The 15,103-nt window shown below is 41.6% G+C and overlaps 1 protein-coding gene across 1 annotated transcript in view; it reads right to left on the minus strand.

The window, feature by feature from the left end:
• Positions 1-14,038, minus strand: part of GIMAP8 (GTPase, IMAP family member 8) — a 33,970-nt gene extending 19,932 nt beyond the window's left edge. Inside the window, exons 1-2 of the mRNA XM_062193787.1 lie at positions 13,640-14,038; positions 4,618-5,278 (exon numbers count right to left, since the gene is read on the minus strand). Of these exons, the coding sequence (XP_062049771.1) occupies positions 4,618-5,278; positions 13,640-13,707 (729 nt within the window). The 5' untranslated portion in view covers positions 13,708-14,038. The remainder of the gene's footprint in view (positions 1-4,617; positions 5,279-13,639) is intronic.
• Positions 14,039-15,103: the final 1,065 nt, after the last annotated feature.

A 15,103-nucleotide genomic window follows, 5' to 3' on the forward strand; every position in this document is an offset into this window, starting at 1 on the left:
TCCCTGATCAGCGACAACTAACTGAGCACCAAAGGGGAAACCTGTTGAAGTGAAATGGACACTATGAGAAACAGTGACTTGATCAGCTCTTGTCCTGACTGTTGATGTACAATGTAATACTTTATCCATTTTAGTATTTTTTTGTTCTAGTACTATTGGTTGAACTCTATAATTAACACACAATTATTCTTAGGTGTTTAAATCTTAACTGAAAAGTGATCCCTGTTAAATATAAGACTGAGAAAAAGAGAGGGAGGAGATGTACAATTCGGGACATGCTCAATAGGACTTGCCCCAAATGATGGAGTCAGAAACGTGCCAGGGGATTCCAATACAATCCCATCAAGGTGGCATGTACCAATGCCATCTCACTAGTCAAAGTGATCAATTTCAGTTCACAATTGATCACACTGATAGGTCTAAGTGTCAAAGGGATCACACAAACAAGACTAATGTCTGCTAATACTAACTGATAGAATCAAAAATTTAGAGAACGATCTATCATGGGAGGCGGGATACACAGCAGACTCATAGAATGGCAGATGTCCTAAATAGCACTGTGGCCTCAGAATCAGCCCTTAAGGCATTCGGATCTGGCTGAAGAGACCATGAGAGTATTTTAGGCATGGAAAGCCAAGACACCATGGAAAAAGAAGAAGAAGAAGAAGAAGGAGAAGAAAGAAGACCTAAATGAAGGATCTCAGTGAGTGTGATCCCAGTGGAAAGAACGGGGCCATCAAAGAAGGATGTACCTTTCTCTGAAGGGAGAAGAGAACTTCCACTTGGACTATGACCCTGTTGGAATAAGATTGAAGTCAGCGAACCCTAAAGGCTTCCATAGCCTCGGCAACTCATGACTAGAGCCTAGGGAGATTTCTGACGCCATAAACAAGAGTGTTAAATTGTTAAATCAACATCAAGAGTCACTGTGTACTTACGTCCCATGTGGGATCTATCCTTAATGTGTTGTCCAATGTGAAGTAATGCTATAACTAGTACTAAAACAGTATTTTTATACTTTGTGTTTCTGTGTGGGTGCAAACTGATGAAATCTTTACTTAGTATATACTGAGTCGATCTCCTGTATATAAAGATAATTGAAAATGAAAAAAAAAACCTTGGTGTTAAATTGGAAATTACATAGAAAATTAATTTTTTAAAAAAATATCATGTAGGATCTCTGTCATTAATGTGCTGTACACTGTTATTTAATGGTATAACTAGTACTCCAACAGTATTTTTTTCACTTTGTGTTGCTATGTGAGGGCAAACTGTGAAATCTTTATATATACTAAACTGATTTTCTGTATGTAGAGAGAATTGAAAATGAATCTTGATGTGAATGGAAGGGGAGAGGTAGCTGGAAAGGGGAGGGTTGCGGGTGGGAGGGAAGTTATGGGAGGGGGGAAGCCATTGTAATCCATAAGCTGTACTTTGGAAATTTATATTCATTAAATAAAAGATTAAAAAATTAATTAAAAGTGCTATAATAACTATTTTTGTACACATGAAGGTATTTCAAAAGTTCATGGAAAATGGGCATAAAAGATAACAATATAAAATGTGTCAGTGTAGCTCCATCAGATTCAAGACACTTTTTGGACAAACATTTCAGCCCAGCTGGTTAAGCTGCCTCTTGCTACATGGGCAACCCATATTGGAACACTAGTTGAAGTCCTAGGTGCTCTGTTTCTGATCCAGCCACCTGCTAATTTGCCTAAGTAGGCAAAAGGTGATGGCCAAACTACTTGGGCCCTTGCCACCATGTGGGAGAAGTGGATGGAATTCCTGGCTCCTGGCTTCAGCCTGTCATGGCTGTCATAAATGTCTTCAATACCCCTAGAAACTATTGTCATGACCCTTCCTCTTATGTTTTGACTGGACCACTTTCACTTCTAAGCAGCCATTGCAGTCATTAAACTTTTCTCTATAGTAAAGTCATGCTTCATTTACTATTAAAATTCTTTGAAGCAATACTTCAGGATCTTTAGCCCACTTATTGAAAATTTCTATTGAAAGGTCTGCTTTTGTCTATAGCTGATTTGGTCAGAACAACTTTGGCACTTATTGAGTAAGAAGTTTGCTGCACCTAATTTTCCAGTCATACTTGTGTAAGCTGAACCAGGAGACACGAGTATAGTGTTGGCCATTATTTCTGTTATTAACCAATGGTGCTGCTTAATAAGGGTGTAATAAAGATTAATATTTTTCCTACAAAATTCAGGTGGATGATCTGTTGCTATGGCCTACATCTTCAACATCATCTTGTCCCTTCTCAGAACAAATTATCCATTAGTAAACTGCTGATTTCTTGGGGGGCATTAGCCACATAAACTTGTCACAAAGCATGACAAGCCTGCTGCTCAAGCTTCAACAGTTTATTCTTGCTTCAAGTTTTAGTAGAATTCATCTTGCTCTGAAAGGGTTTGTTTCCTAAGTGACATCTTACCCTTCTAAGTTACCTGGACTAGATCCTGTCCAAACATTTAATTACAAATTAGTACTAGTTGTTTGTGGTGCAAAAATTTTTTAAACCCATTTGTGTTTTTTTTCATAATACACATTATCATGAACTTTCAGAAGAGCCTCATATACCTTTATATATATAAATATCTTTTATTTCCAGGGCACAGGTGATGTCTGGCTCTGTGTCTTGTTAAAGATTTTAAAGTGTTCATCATTTATTTGATTTTCATAAATCTTTAATATGTAATGATAGCAATTTATAATTATTAAACATCTATCAAGTTTCAAATGTTTGTTAACAACCTTGTAAGTATCTCATTTAATCTTTACAAAATTCCTAACATACTTATTATCTCTATTTTAAAGAAGAAAAAACTAAGACACTCTGGTGAGCAAAAGAGATATGATTTGTGTTTTCAGGGAATTTTGGGGGTGCCAAACACTGCAAATTTACTGATAGGGATCGCTGGATATGGTGGTGGCTCGTGTGAGGGGTGCCGTGAGGACAGAGCAGCTGCAGGAGCTCAGTCCAGAGACCCAAATGTCAGGACAGTCAGGGAAGTCTCTCTGAGGAAATGAACTGAATGTGACACAGGCAAATAAAGAAAAGCAAACCCAACACAGGATGAGATGTTGGAGGGGAGTATCAGCACAGAGAATTGCAGGTTTGAGGCTCTTTGTGGGATGTATGTATATCTCTAGGATCAGTGGGAAGGCCAGTAAGACCTGCACACATAGTGCAGGGTATAGGGAAAGAGGGAAAGGTGAGCTAAGGATTCTGAACTTCAGTGGAAAGTCACTGAAGGACTGTATTGTATTTTATGTAAGATTTATGTATTTATTTATTTTCAAGGCAGAGTTACAGAGAGCAAGAGAGAGAGAGAGAGAGATTCTACTCCCCAAATGGCTTCAAGGGTCAGGGTCAGGCCAGGCTGAAGCTAGGAGCTTCTTCCCAGTCTCACTTGTGGGTGCAGGGACCCAAGCACTTGGGCCATCCTGTGCTGCTTTCCCAGGCCATTAGCAGGGAGCTGGATGGGAAATGAAGCAGCCGGGACTTGAACCCTGGAATCAACAACCACGTGGGATGCTGTTATCACAAGCAGCTGCTTAACTCACCAAACCACAAAGCCCCACTGAAGCATTCTAAACATGAGGTTTCATGGTAGGCAATTCATTCTGCATCCCTTGTTCTGATATCTTTCTTTGAAACAACCTTCAACGGAGGGTCAGACTGGCACAAAGGAAAGGAAATTCAGTGCTAGGAAATAAGAGAAAAAGTTACCCAAGCTCTCTTGTGCCTCAGTTTCCTAATTTGTACAATGTATGGCGTGGGTTAGATGAAATGATAGTGTTTGAGGGGATAGAGAGAACTAAGTGGATTCCAAATGCATGAATCACAAGCATGGTGACTTCTTGGCTATCAGATGATTGCTGGCAGTGGCATCCAAGCTCACATCTTGGTGGGCATAGTTATGAAGAACATGGTGAGCATTTACTGAGCTGAGAAGAAAACTGAAGTCTTAGAGATTTAAGATGGAAGATCAAACATTTGGATGTGTCAAGTCAGAGATAAGGGAGCCATCTTTATAGACGTCAAGTAGCAATTGGGTAAAGGGGTGAGAACTCAGAGAACAGAACTGGGTTAAAGTTGCTCATTTAGAAACTGTTAGTCATAGATGAAGCTCAAAGTCATAAAAAAGTGGGGTTATCTGTAGAGAGGGTATAAGGATTGCTATATGGACAAGAACCGAGCCTAGGGATGACAACTTTTGGAGGTTGGAAATTGGAGGAGGACTCAGCAGTCTTTAAATTAACCAGATAGAGAGGACAGAAAATTAGAAAAAGTCACTTTATTGAAGCTGGGAGAACATATCCAAACCAATCACTTTGCATCCAATCTCATAAGGGATCGAGTAAGATAAAGTCTTTTATTTGTTTGTTAGTTTGCCAACAAAGTCCAAAATCCCTAGGTTGATATTTAAAGTATCCAACAGTCTTGAGTCTCTTAATATTCCAGATTATGTACAAATTTCTCCTTAAATAAAATTTATATTCCAATACACAAACAATATTTCATTTATTTGTATCAATCTTCATCCTATTAGCTCTTATGACATGGAACTTCTTAGAGACCTTAACATAAATTCTTACCTGGAACCTGCTGCCTTCAGTTCTGAAGTGCACATAATATGGTCCTCGGCTGTCATCCACCAAGCTCTGGACCTTGCAGAGGAGCTGCAGCACCTGGGTGTCCCGCTCACCCCCATATGCCAGGTTATTGAAGGCACAGTATCGGCCTCCATTGTTTTGAAACAACTCCATAAGAGACCTCTTGTTTTCAGTGTATTGTTGCAGCAAGTCATCCATCAGATCATCCTTCTGAATGAAGACAATAATGATATGCTTCTTGGCTTCAGCACCAAACACCTCCAGGATGCCCTCAATGGTCTCCTCATCCTCTGTTGTATAATGGCCAAGAGGAATTACAAGGAGCAGCGCGTGGAGGCTGGGAGCAGAGAGCTCCAAGCACTGCTGGATGTTGCATTGCTTGTCTTTAGCACAAGCCATTGAGGAGAAAAAGTCAGGGGTGTCAATAACCACAACCCGCTTCCCCCTCAGGACCCTACTTTCTCTCTGGCACCTTGTAGTCACTGGTTGATCACTGAACTTGGACTCAAACACCGGTTTACCCAGAATGGTGTTTCCTGTGGCACTTTTCCCACAGCCACGTTTCCCCAGGAGAAGGAGTCGCAGTTCGGGCATCCCACAGTCCTGCTCCAAACTGGTCTCCTGACACATGTTTCTGCTGGTCCTGTTGAGACAAGAAGCAACAAACAAGCATTCAACTTACACAGAATGGATAGAGGAACAGCAAGAAAGCTCATTTTGGGATGGGCATTAAACCATTGTTTAAAGACTCCTGCATTTTGTTAAGGACTCCTGCATTTCATATGGGAGTATTTGTTTGAGTCTTGGCAACTCTCCCTCCTAATGCACCAGGGAAGTAGCAGAATATGGTCCAAGTTCTTGGGGTTCTACCATCCATGTGGGAGACTCATATGCAGTTCCTGGTTCCAGGCAGCAGCTTGGCCCAGCCCCAGCTGTTCTGTCCATCTGGGGAGTGAACAAGCAGATTCAAGATTTTCTCTGTGTCACTGTCGCTCTCTGCATGTGCGTGTGTGTGTGTGTGTATGGTGACTAAGCTTTTAAAATAAATAAATAAAAAAGAAAGGGAAAGGAAAGAAAGCTCATTTGTTTTGTCTGCAATCCACAAAGGCCAATTTTTAAAAACTATAGGAACAGATGATTCCTCAGATGTGCAAAATCAGTGTAGGAACACAAAGTAAAGGCAATGTGATTCCCTCCCAAACATGGTAATGCCTTAGATTCACACTACCAAGAAAGGGAGATTGACAAAATGATTGATAAATGACTATGAAGTTTAAGTATAAAATACTCAGAGACAGAAGAGAATAGTGACATGCAGTTAAACAAAATTAGGAAATTAATGTATGATATGAATGAACATTCAGCAAAGAGGTAGGGACCTTGAAAAAGAAACACCAGAGTAATCTATACCACAGGTCAAATCAGTTCAATAGACACTTAACAGAACATTAACAGCAGAGTAAAGATTCTTTTCATGAGCACATGGAACATTATCTTGGATGGATCATATAATATGCAACAAGACAAGTCTCAGATTTCTAAAAAAGGATATCATATCAACAATATTTTATAACCACATGGGATAAAAATGGAAATTAAAAAAAGAAACTAGAAAATATAAAAATGCATGGAAATTGATCAATATCAAAATCAATACACAAAAATCAGTAACTTTTTCATAATTTATTAACTAACTGAAAAAGACTTTATAAAAGTAATCCTATTCACTATAGCTACAAAAATATCTTAAGATAAATTTAAACAGTGTTGTGAAATACCTCCACAACGAAAATTACACAACGCTAATGAAAGAAATTGAAGAAGACACAAGAAACCGGAAAGATCTATCTTGTCATGGATTGGATGAACTAATACTAATAAAATGTTCATAATATCCAAAGTGATTTATAGATTCAATAAACTTCTTTTCAAAATATCCATTATGTTCTTAATATAATCAAGAAAAAACCTTAAAATTCATATGGAAACACAAAGGAACCCGAACAGCTAAAGCAATCTTGGAATTAAAAAAAAAAAAACAACAAGCTGGAGGCATTACAATACAAGATTTCAAGAGATACTACAGCACTGGTAAAACCCAAACATGATGATACTGGCATAAAAACAGATACACAGGCAGTGGAACAGAATAAGATATCCCAGAAATAAGTCCATGCATCTGCAGCTAATTTATCTTTGACCAAGCTGCTAAAAACATTCCTGGAGAAAGGACAGCCTCTTCTATATGCGGTGCCATGAGAACTGATTTTCTACACAGAAATTTGAAAGAAGATTCCCCAACTGTCAACCTGTACAAAAATCAATTCAAAATGGATCAGAAATCCAAATTTAAGACCTGAAATTATAATGCTTCTAGGAGAAAACATAGGGAAAATAATTCAAGAAGTTGGTATGGTAATGATTTTTTGGACAAGAACCCAAAATTTCAGGCAATAAAAGCAGAAATAGGAGAATCCAAGATGGCGGAATAGGAAGGGAGCACATTGATATTCTTCAGCAAGACACAGGTTAATAAAAGTGGAGATACTGCAGGGTCAAGGAAGAGTAGGGGAAGAAACAACAGAGGAAACTCTACCGGAACTAGTGATTCACAGCGGACCTGCGTGGAGAGCGTGGGAGCCCAAGTTCGGGACACCAGCAGCAGACTCAACGCACCAGCGCTGGAACGCGAGGTGAGCCGAACCTCCATAGCCCGAGACACCAGCGGGCAAGCGGAAAGAGGAGGCTAGAGGGAACGAGGCTTGAAACTCCGTGGGGAAAAGTTCACCAGGCTAACTAGAAGAGAGAGAGGGGAAAAAAAAAAAGTGACCGAAACGGACACGAGTTTCTCTCTCTCCGCTCACCCCTCAAGGGCGAGCAAGACAAAGAGCAGGCGCCATTTTGGACATACGTCATAAGCAGGGCGACCTCAGGTCTGCACCGGCCCTGAGCCTAGCAGAAAAACCTGACTCTGGGGGGAGGGGTGAAATAACTGGAGATTAGCATCTAACTTGGCAACCCAGTGGGAGACTGCAGGAGAATTGGAGCCCACACCGAGGGCAGCAGAGATTCCCTGTGTGGTCCTTGGGAAAGAGCTTCCAATCTCTGGCTCCTGTGGGTATATCATTTGCCTGCTAACTACCTCCAATTACATTCAGCTGTGTGGAATTACTTCCCTTTTGAATCAACAAAAGAAAGAGACATTTACCACACCTAACCTGGGAGTGTCATCTTGACACACCCTCAACCCTGAGGAACCAAACACAGCTCTCAGTCCACACCCATCTCAAGCCTCTAAGGCTCCACTAAAAGCAGACAGTCCACTTAATCTAGAGTCATAGTATAACAAGAAAAAAAAAAACACCACAGTGAAGAAACCAAATATCTGCAACATGCCATACAACAAACGCAAAAACCGAGGTAACAAGAACAAGGAAGACACTATGATGCCCCCAAATGAAAAAGACACCCCAACTCAAGATTATGAAGATGAGGAGATCGAAGAAATGCAAGAAGCGGATCTCAAAATATTGATAAGAACATTAAGAAGTTCTCAAAAACAAATTCTTGAACTACAGAAATCCTTAAAGGACAAGATAGAAAATCTCTCTCGTGAAAGTGAAATATTAAGGAGGAATCAAAATGAAATGAAACAACTAGTGGAACAAGAAACTGTGATAGTGACGAGAAATCATAATGAAATGAAGAATTCAATAGATCAAATGACAAACACATTAGAGAGCCTTAAAAACAGAATGGGCGAAGCAGAAGAGAGAATATCAGACTTAGAAGACAGAGAACAGGAAAGGAAACAGGCAAACCAAAGACAAGAAGAAGAAATTAGAAATCTAAAAAATATTGTCGGGAATCTACAGGATACTATTAAAAAATCTAGCATTCGGGTTCTAGGAGTTCCTGAAGGCATGGAGAGGGAGAAAGGATTAGAAGGCATTTTCAGTGAGATACTAGCAGAAAATTTCCCGGGTTTGGAGAAGGACAGAGGCATCTTAGTACAGGAAGCTTATAGAACCCCTAATAAACATGACCAAAAGAGATCCTCACCACGACACGTCATAATCAAACTCACCACAGTGAAACATAAAGAAAAGATTCTAAAAGGTGCAAGAGAGAAACGTCAGATTACTCTCAGAGGATCTCCAATTAGACTCACAGCAGACTTCTCATCAGAAACCCTACAAGCTAGAAGGGAATGGCGAGACATAGCCCAGGTACTAAGAGAGAAAAACTGCCAGCCCAGAATATTATATCCTGCAAAGCTCTCATTTGTGAATGAAGGTGAAATTAAGACTTTTCATAGCAAACAGAAACTGAAAGAATATGTTGCCACTCATCCTGCCCTGCAAAAGATGCTTAAAGATGTGTTACACACAGAAACACAGACACATGGTCACCAATATGAAAGAAGGTAAAGGAAGGAAACCTCACAGCAAAAGATCACAGGAAGCTCAATTTCTCTTTGACATAGAATTAAACTCTGATGCACTGTTAGAGCAATGTGTTAAAGTAATCTATTATGTTCTCTTGATGTCTGTTAAATTCTAATTGTTCAAAAACAGCTGAATTTTTATTAAGAGCTATGGGTTATTTAACTATGTGCTTATTTTCAAAGACTTGAATAATCACCTTGTAACAATGATCAAATTTGGACTATGTTATGTCATGATTTTAAGGAATCTTAGTTCAACCAGATATTTTGGATTTTGATATTGGTCTATTATGCTATGTTATATGTGCGTACATATTGTATGTCCACATGGGGAAATTTTATTAAGTTTTATTTTAAATGGCTTTTAGATAAGATTGTCCATAAATTTAAGCTGCTAAAATCAATCAAAGATACATTTTAATTTGTGTGACCTGAATCTGTGTATCACATGTTTTAAACGTGTTGGTAGAAAGAAACTAAAAACATTTTAATGGTTGTGCTTAAATTTACTGGTTAAACAAACTACACCATCTTAGATATTTAAGAGGTGTTTTCAAATACATGATTCTTAAAATTTATAGAAGGCATTGGACCTTCTGGTAAATGTTTTATTAAGTGCTTATCTAAGGGTTGAAACGGTTTGCTAAGTATTCATGTAATATTGCTATTGTCAGCAAGTGATCTAGGACTTGCTCCCTCATTTCTCTATTCTAAGCCCAACTTGTTCTTTCATTTCTCTATTCTCTTCAAGGTAGGGAACTAATTCTATTATGAAGGAATCTGTAGGACGCACAATTTAATCTTTAGACCTTATAAGAGATGGCTAACATTTTTCTGTAATAGCATAGCCAAAATAAGAGCTTAAATAATAATCTCATAGCTAGATTCACTTCGCCATCAGCGAAGTATACAGTAAGTAGAAAAAAAAAAAAACCTCCCTTTCAGACCAAAGGGAAAGAAAGTTTTAAAGTGAGACTATAATTTTCCTCATGGGCATTGTCTACCTTAGAAAAACTACTACAGAACATGCCTGTGACTATAGACTTGTAGTTCAGGCCACCAAAGATTAGAGATGGGACATGGGCACTCCCTTGACTTGCATCCTCTGGTCTGCTTTAACACAAACCAGGAGGAAAAGAAAGCTAGGCATCAGAAGCAATGGGTGGCAGGCCTATTAATGGCTGATCTGTACGGTGATCTGCCCTCAAGGAGACCCAACAGGCCAGTCCACTGCAGTGGCTTTCAATGTGGTAAGTCTGGGCTTCAGCAGAAGTCAGCTTGTGAAGAGCCCTGGCAGCTCTGCCAAGAGTTGGGTCATTGGAAATGGACCTGCCCTGGACTCGAAGCATGCCCAGGTCAGAGCCACAGATCTTATTGGCTCCAAGCTGAAAAGCCCTTCACTCAGCCCAACTTCCAAAGTGACCACTGCAGCTGAGGGGATGGCCAAGTAGGGTCAGCAACATTGCAGGCAGAACTGTAAATTTCTTGTTAGAGATGCCCCCTGCCTTTACCTGGCCAGCTCTCCTCCCAGGCCAGCCAAGTAATGAAAGTCAACAGAGTGCCTTCCCCTAGGAGGTTCACACCTCCCTTAGGATGTACCCCATGTGAAGAGATAGATAGGTCTGGGCCTCTTAACTTACAAGAACTAAAGCCCACCAGATTATTATCAAGCCCCTTCTATCAGGTTCTATTTGCCTCTCAATCAGAAAACTTAATTGTAGCTTAGACAGCACCTTTCTTAGCTCCTCTAATAATGACTCTGTCCTTTGTTCTAGACCCTGTCTAGTACACTTGGGCCTCATTCCTTTGTAATCATAACCTCTACTCTACCACCAATGGCTCTACTCCCAACCTATGTGTACTGATGGTCCTCTTCCCCACTTAATGCTGTATAATTGTTCAGACCTGGTAAATGCCACTCTTAGGATCATTGGTTACTATCCTCACCCTGTCTTTTATGACCTTGTCTAAATATGATCAGAGTCGGGGAACTTGGAAGGCTTCCATAGCCTTGGCAACTCATGACGACAGCCTAGGGTGGTTACTGGTGCCATAAACTAGAGTGTCAATTTGTTGGGTCAACAACAGGAGCCACTGTGCGCTTGCTCCTGATGTGGGATCTCTGTCCTTAATGTACTGTACATTTTGATTTAATGCTATAACTAGTACTCAAACAGTATGTTTCACTTTGTGTTTCTATGTGGGTGCAAACTGTTGAAATCTTTACTTAATGTATACTAAATTGATTTTCTTTATATAAAGAGAATTGAAAATTAATTTTAATGTGAATGGAAGGGGAGAGGGAGTGGGAGAGGGGAGGGTTGCGGGTGGGAGGGAAATTATGGAAAGGGGAAGCCATTGTAATCCATAAGCTGTATACTGGAAATTTATATTCATTAAATAAAAGTTAAAAAAAAAAGCAGAAATAGACAGGACTATAGCAAATAAATAAGTTTGTGCACAGAAAAGGAAACGATCAACAGGGTAAATAGATAACCAACAGAATGGAAAAATAATCGAAAACTATGCATCTGATACAGGATTGATATCCTGAATATATAAGGGGCTCAAGAATTTCAACAACAGAACAAAGAATACAGTTCAGAAATGGACAAAACATTCTCAGCAGACATTTTTCAAAAATAACAATTACAAATGGCCAAGAAATACATGCTGGTGAGGATGGAGAGAGAAACCATATGGCTTGGGTGTTGTGGTGCAGCAGGCTAAGTTGTCACTTGGGATGCCCATATCCCATATTGGAACACAATTTAAGTGCTGGCTACTCTACTTTTGATCCATCTGCCCGCTAATGTGCCCAAGAAGCAGCAGGTAACGGCTCAAATACTTGAGTCCCTACCACCTATGTGGGACACCAGAATAGAGTTCTTGGCTCCTGGCTTTGGTCCATTTCAGTCCTGGCTATTGTTGCCATTTGATGAGTGAACCAGCAGAAGGAAGATGTCTCTCTCTCCCTTCCCTCCCTCCCCCACAATCCCCTACTACTCCCTCTCTCCTCTCCCTCTCCCTCTCTTCCTCTCTCTCCCTGCCCTTCAAATGAAGAAATAAGCAAACATTTTTTAAAAAAAGAAAAGAAAATGGAACTGTAATACACAATTCGTGGGAATGTAAATTAGTGCAGTCATTATGGAGAACAGTATAGGGGTTCCTCAAAAACCTAAAAACAGGTTGTCAAATGACCCAGCTACCCCACTCCTGAAATTTATCTGAAGGAAATTAAATCATGATTTGAAAGAGACACTTGTATTCCCATGCTTATCACAGCACTGTTTGCAATAGGCAAGGTATAGTCAAACTTGGTAATCACTGATGGATAGATGGATAAAGAAAATGAGGTAAATACACACACTGGAATGATATTCAGCCACAGAAAAGGGTGAAATCCTGATTTTGCAGCAAAATGTGTGAACTAGAGATCATTATGGAAAGTGAGGTAAGCCAGCCAGACACAAATACCACATGTTGTCTTCTCATTTATTCCTGTGAGGGTGTTTTTAAGGGAATATACATTTACATCCAAGGACTTTGAGTACAGCGACTTTCCCTCTGTAGTGTGAGGCAGGCTCCATCCAACCTGGTGGAGGCCTGAATCGAGAGAAAGGCTAATCTGCTCTGAGCAAGAAAGGCTTCTTCAGCAGGTACCTTCAGACCTCATCTGCAACACTGGCTTTGCTGGTTCTCAAGCAAATGGCCTTTGACTTGAAATGCAACTCTTCCCTGCATCTCCATGTCTGCTGGTCTCTGCTATCAGATGTTGGACTCACTAAGCCTCCACCATCATGTAAGCCAATTTCTTAATCCTCTCCCCCTTCATCTCACCCTTCTTCCCTCTCAAGGGTAGCTCCACCCACAGAAAAAGGTGGGCAGGCAAGCTTCCAGAGCCCAGCATGAGGGAGGACCTTAATCCTAGCCCAGTGGCTCGGTCATCAGGAGGAAGGAAAGGGTTAACTGGTGAGGGGCAGGTTGGCTTAAATGGAGGTGAAAGCAGAAATATCATTTTTGTAAATTATTTTTGTAAATTATTGTAAATAATTTGTAAATTACCCTACAAAATATCAATTTTGTAAATTATCAATGAAATACCAACTGCACAAAGGCTGGGAGAAATTAGAAGACTGAATGTGGAAAATCAGCATTCCTGTCTCCTGTTTCCCAGCAGCCCCAACAGCACTCAGTGTCTTTTTTCTGGGGGCTGCTCTGTGGACCCTTGCAAAGTCAGAGGGGTCCTGAGATTGCTTTTCCTGGCCCTGTTCCTGCCTCTTAAACCACACCTTCATCTCAGCCCTCCTCCCCGTCCTGGGTGCACAGCAACCCTAGTGGCCCACCTCCTCACACAGCTGCCAGACATGGGCCTCCCCAGGGAGTGTGCTGCACTTGCCACACCTGCTCCCCAGCAGGTTGGAGACACATTTAGCACCAGGAGGAAGCCCTCTCAGACACAGAGGCAGGCTGCCTTTCATATGGCAGCCTCTTGCCAGCCCCACACATGTGCCATAGCACACACACCAACACGCCATATACAGGTCACGTACGTACCTGGGTTGCCTGCACTGGTCTCTCACACTCTCAGAACCGCCACACTCCACTGGATCCTGTGTATCCATTTCTCAGCTGTGTGGGAACCTCAGCTAGGTCCCTTCAGGTAGTATCCAGCTTCTCAGGGCTTAATCCTGCCAACGGGAGGATTTCGGGGTGGTTCAGAGCAGGAAGGGGCTTCTAGAAATTAGTTTCATATCCACAGAGACACAGGTGCTGCCAGAGAGGAAGCTCAGAATGGCAGCAGCTACAAACACGAGGCGCATTCAGGTTCAAGGAGGAGCCAGCATTGTGCAACACACAGCAGCCCAGGGCTGTCAGTCTTTGGGTGTCACCTCACAGCAGAAGGCACAGCCCCTTGCACAACTGCTGAATGAAGGGCAGGGGAGAGACGCAGGTGGAGGCTCGGCCCAGGGGCTGTGGGAGCCAGTGCTGCTGCTTGGCCCCAGCAGAAATCTGTACACACAGCCACGGAAGCAGGTACTGGTGGGTCCCTGGAGGCTTGAGCCACGCCAGTTCTAGGGTGGCTCTCAGAGCAGATATTTCTTCCTCTTGCTGGTCCTCTCCACTTCCTCCTTTACCCTAGACTTGGTCGAGAGAGGAAGAAACAGTTTGCTTTCTCCCACAGACTCCCTGGGCTCTGTCAGCGCTGCAGTAGCCTTTATAGCTCCCTTTGCTGAGTCGTCACTTCCCACCCGGAGGGCATCCCTAAAACCTGCAGCTTGAGTAGCTCAGAGCCCAGAGAGGAATGAGAGCTTTTCCCCAGTTGTTAAAACATGGCAAGTACTAGAATCTTGCAACTTTCAAAGATCTCATAACATGAAGCCCCTTTGTGAGATCAGAGTGTCGCAAAGCCCCAGTCTCTACTTTTTGATGGAGTCAAACATGGAGCATCACTTTCTTTCTTTTAACCTGGGGTGAAAAACATCTCACATGAAGATTATGGCATTAATGGGTGTGAGGTGTGCAGTGCAGTGGTGCTAAGCACACTCACATTGTTGTGCACCAGATTCCTGGACCTCATCCTGTAACACGGACACTCCGAATCCACTAGATTCTGACTCCCTTCCCTGTCGGCTTCCCCCTCCTCTTAGCCCCTTTCTGCCTCCTATTACCGTGATTTTTGATAACTTCACAGAATGCAACACACAGCACCTGCTCTTGTGTGCCTGGCTGCTTTTGCTTATTACACTGTCCTTGAGGTTGTCCCCATGAGCAAGATCTTTACTTAGGATCCACCACTCTGGAAGCAGTGAACTTGAACTCCTATGGATTTTATAAATGTCTGAGGTGATGGTGAGCTTTCAAAAAGGAACTCTCAATGGGGATGGGGGTCGCTAAACACAGGGGATGCTCAAGGCACAAAATCTCTCAGTTGTCACAACCATGAGCTTTGGGGTGCTGCTCTCTGCCTGTCACCTTCCCCTGGGCTGCTTCATAAGTTCACCTGGAGACCTCCTTTAC

This window comes from Lepus europaeus, chromosome 5 (genome assembly GCF_033115175.1).
Source record: "Lepus europaeus isolate LE1 chromosome 5, mLepTim1.pri, whole genome shotgun sequence".
Classification (NCBI taxonomy): domain Eukaryota; kingdom Metazoa; phylum Chordata; class Mammalia; order Lagomorpha; family Leporidae; genus Lepus; species Lepus europaeus.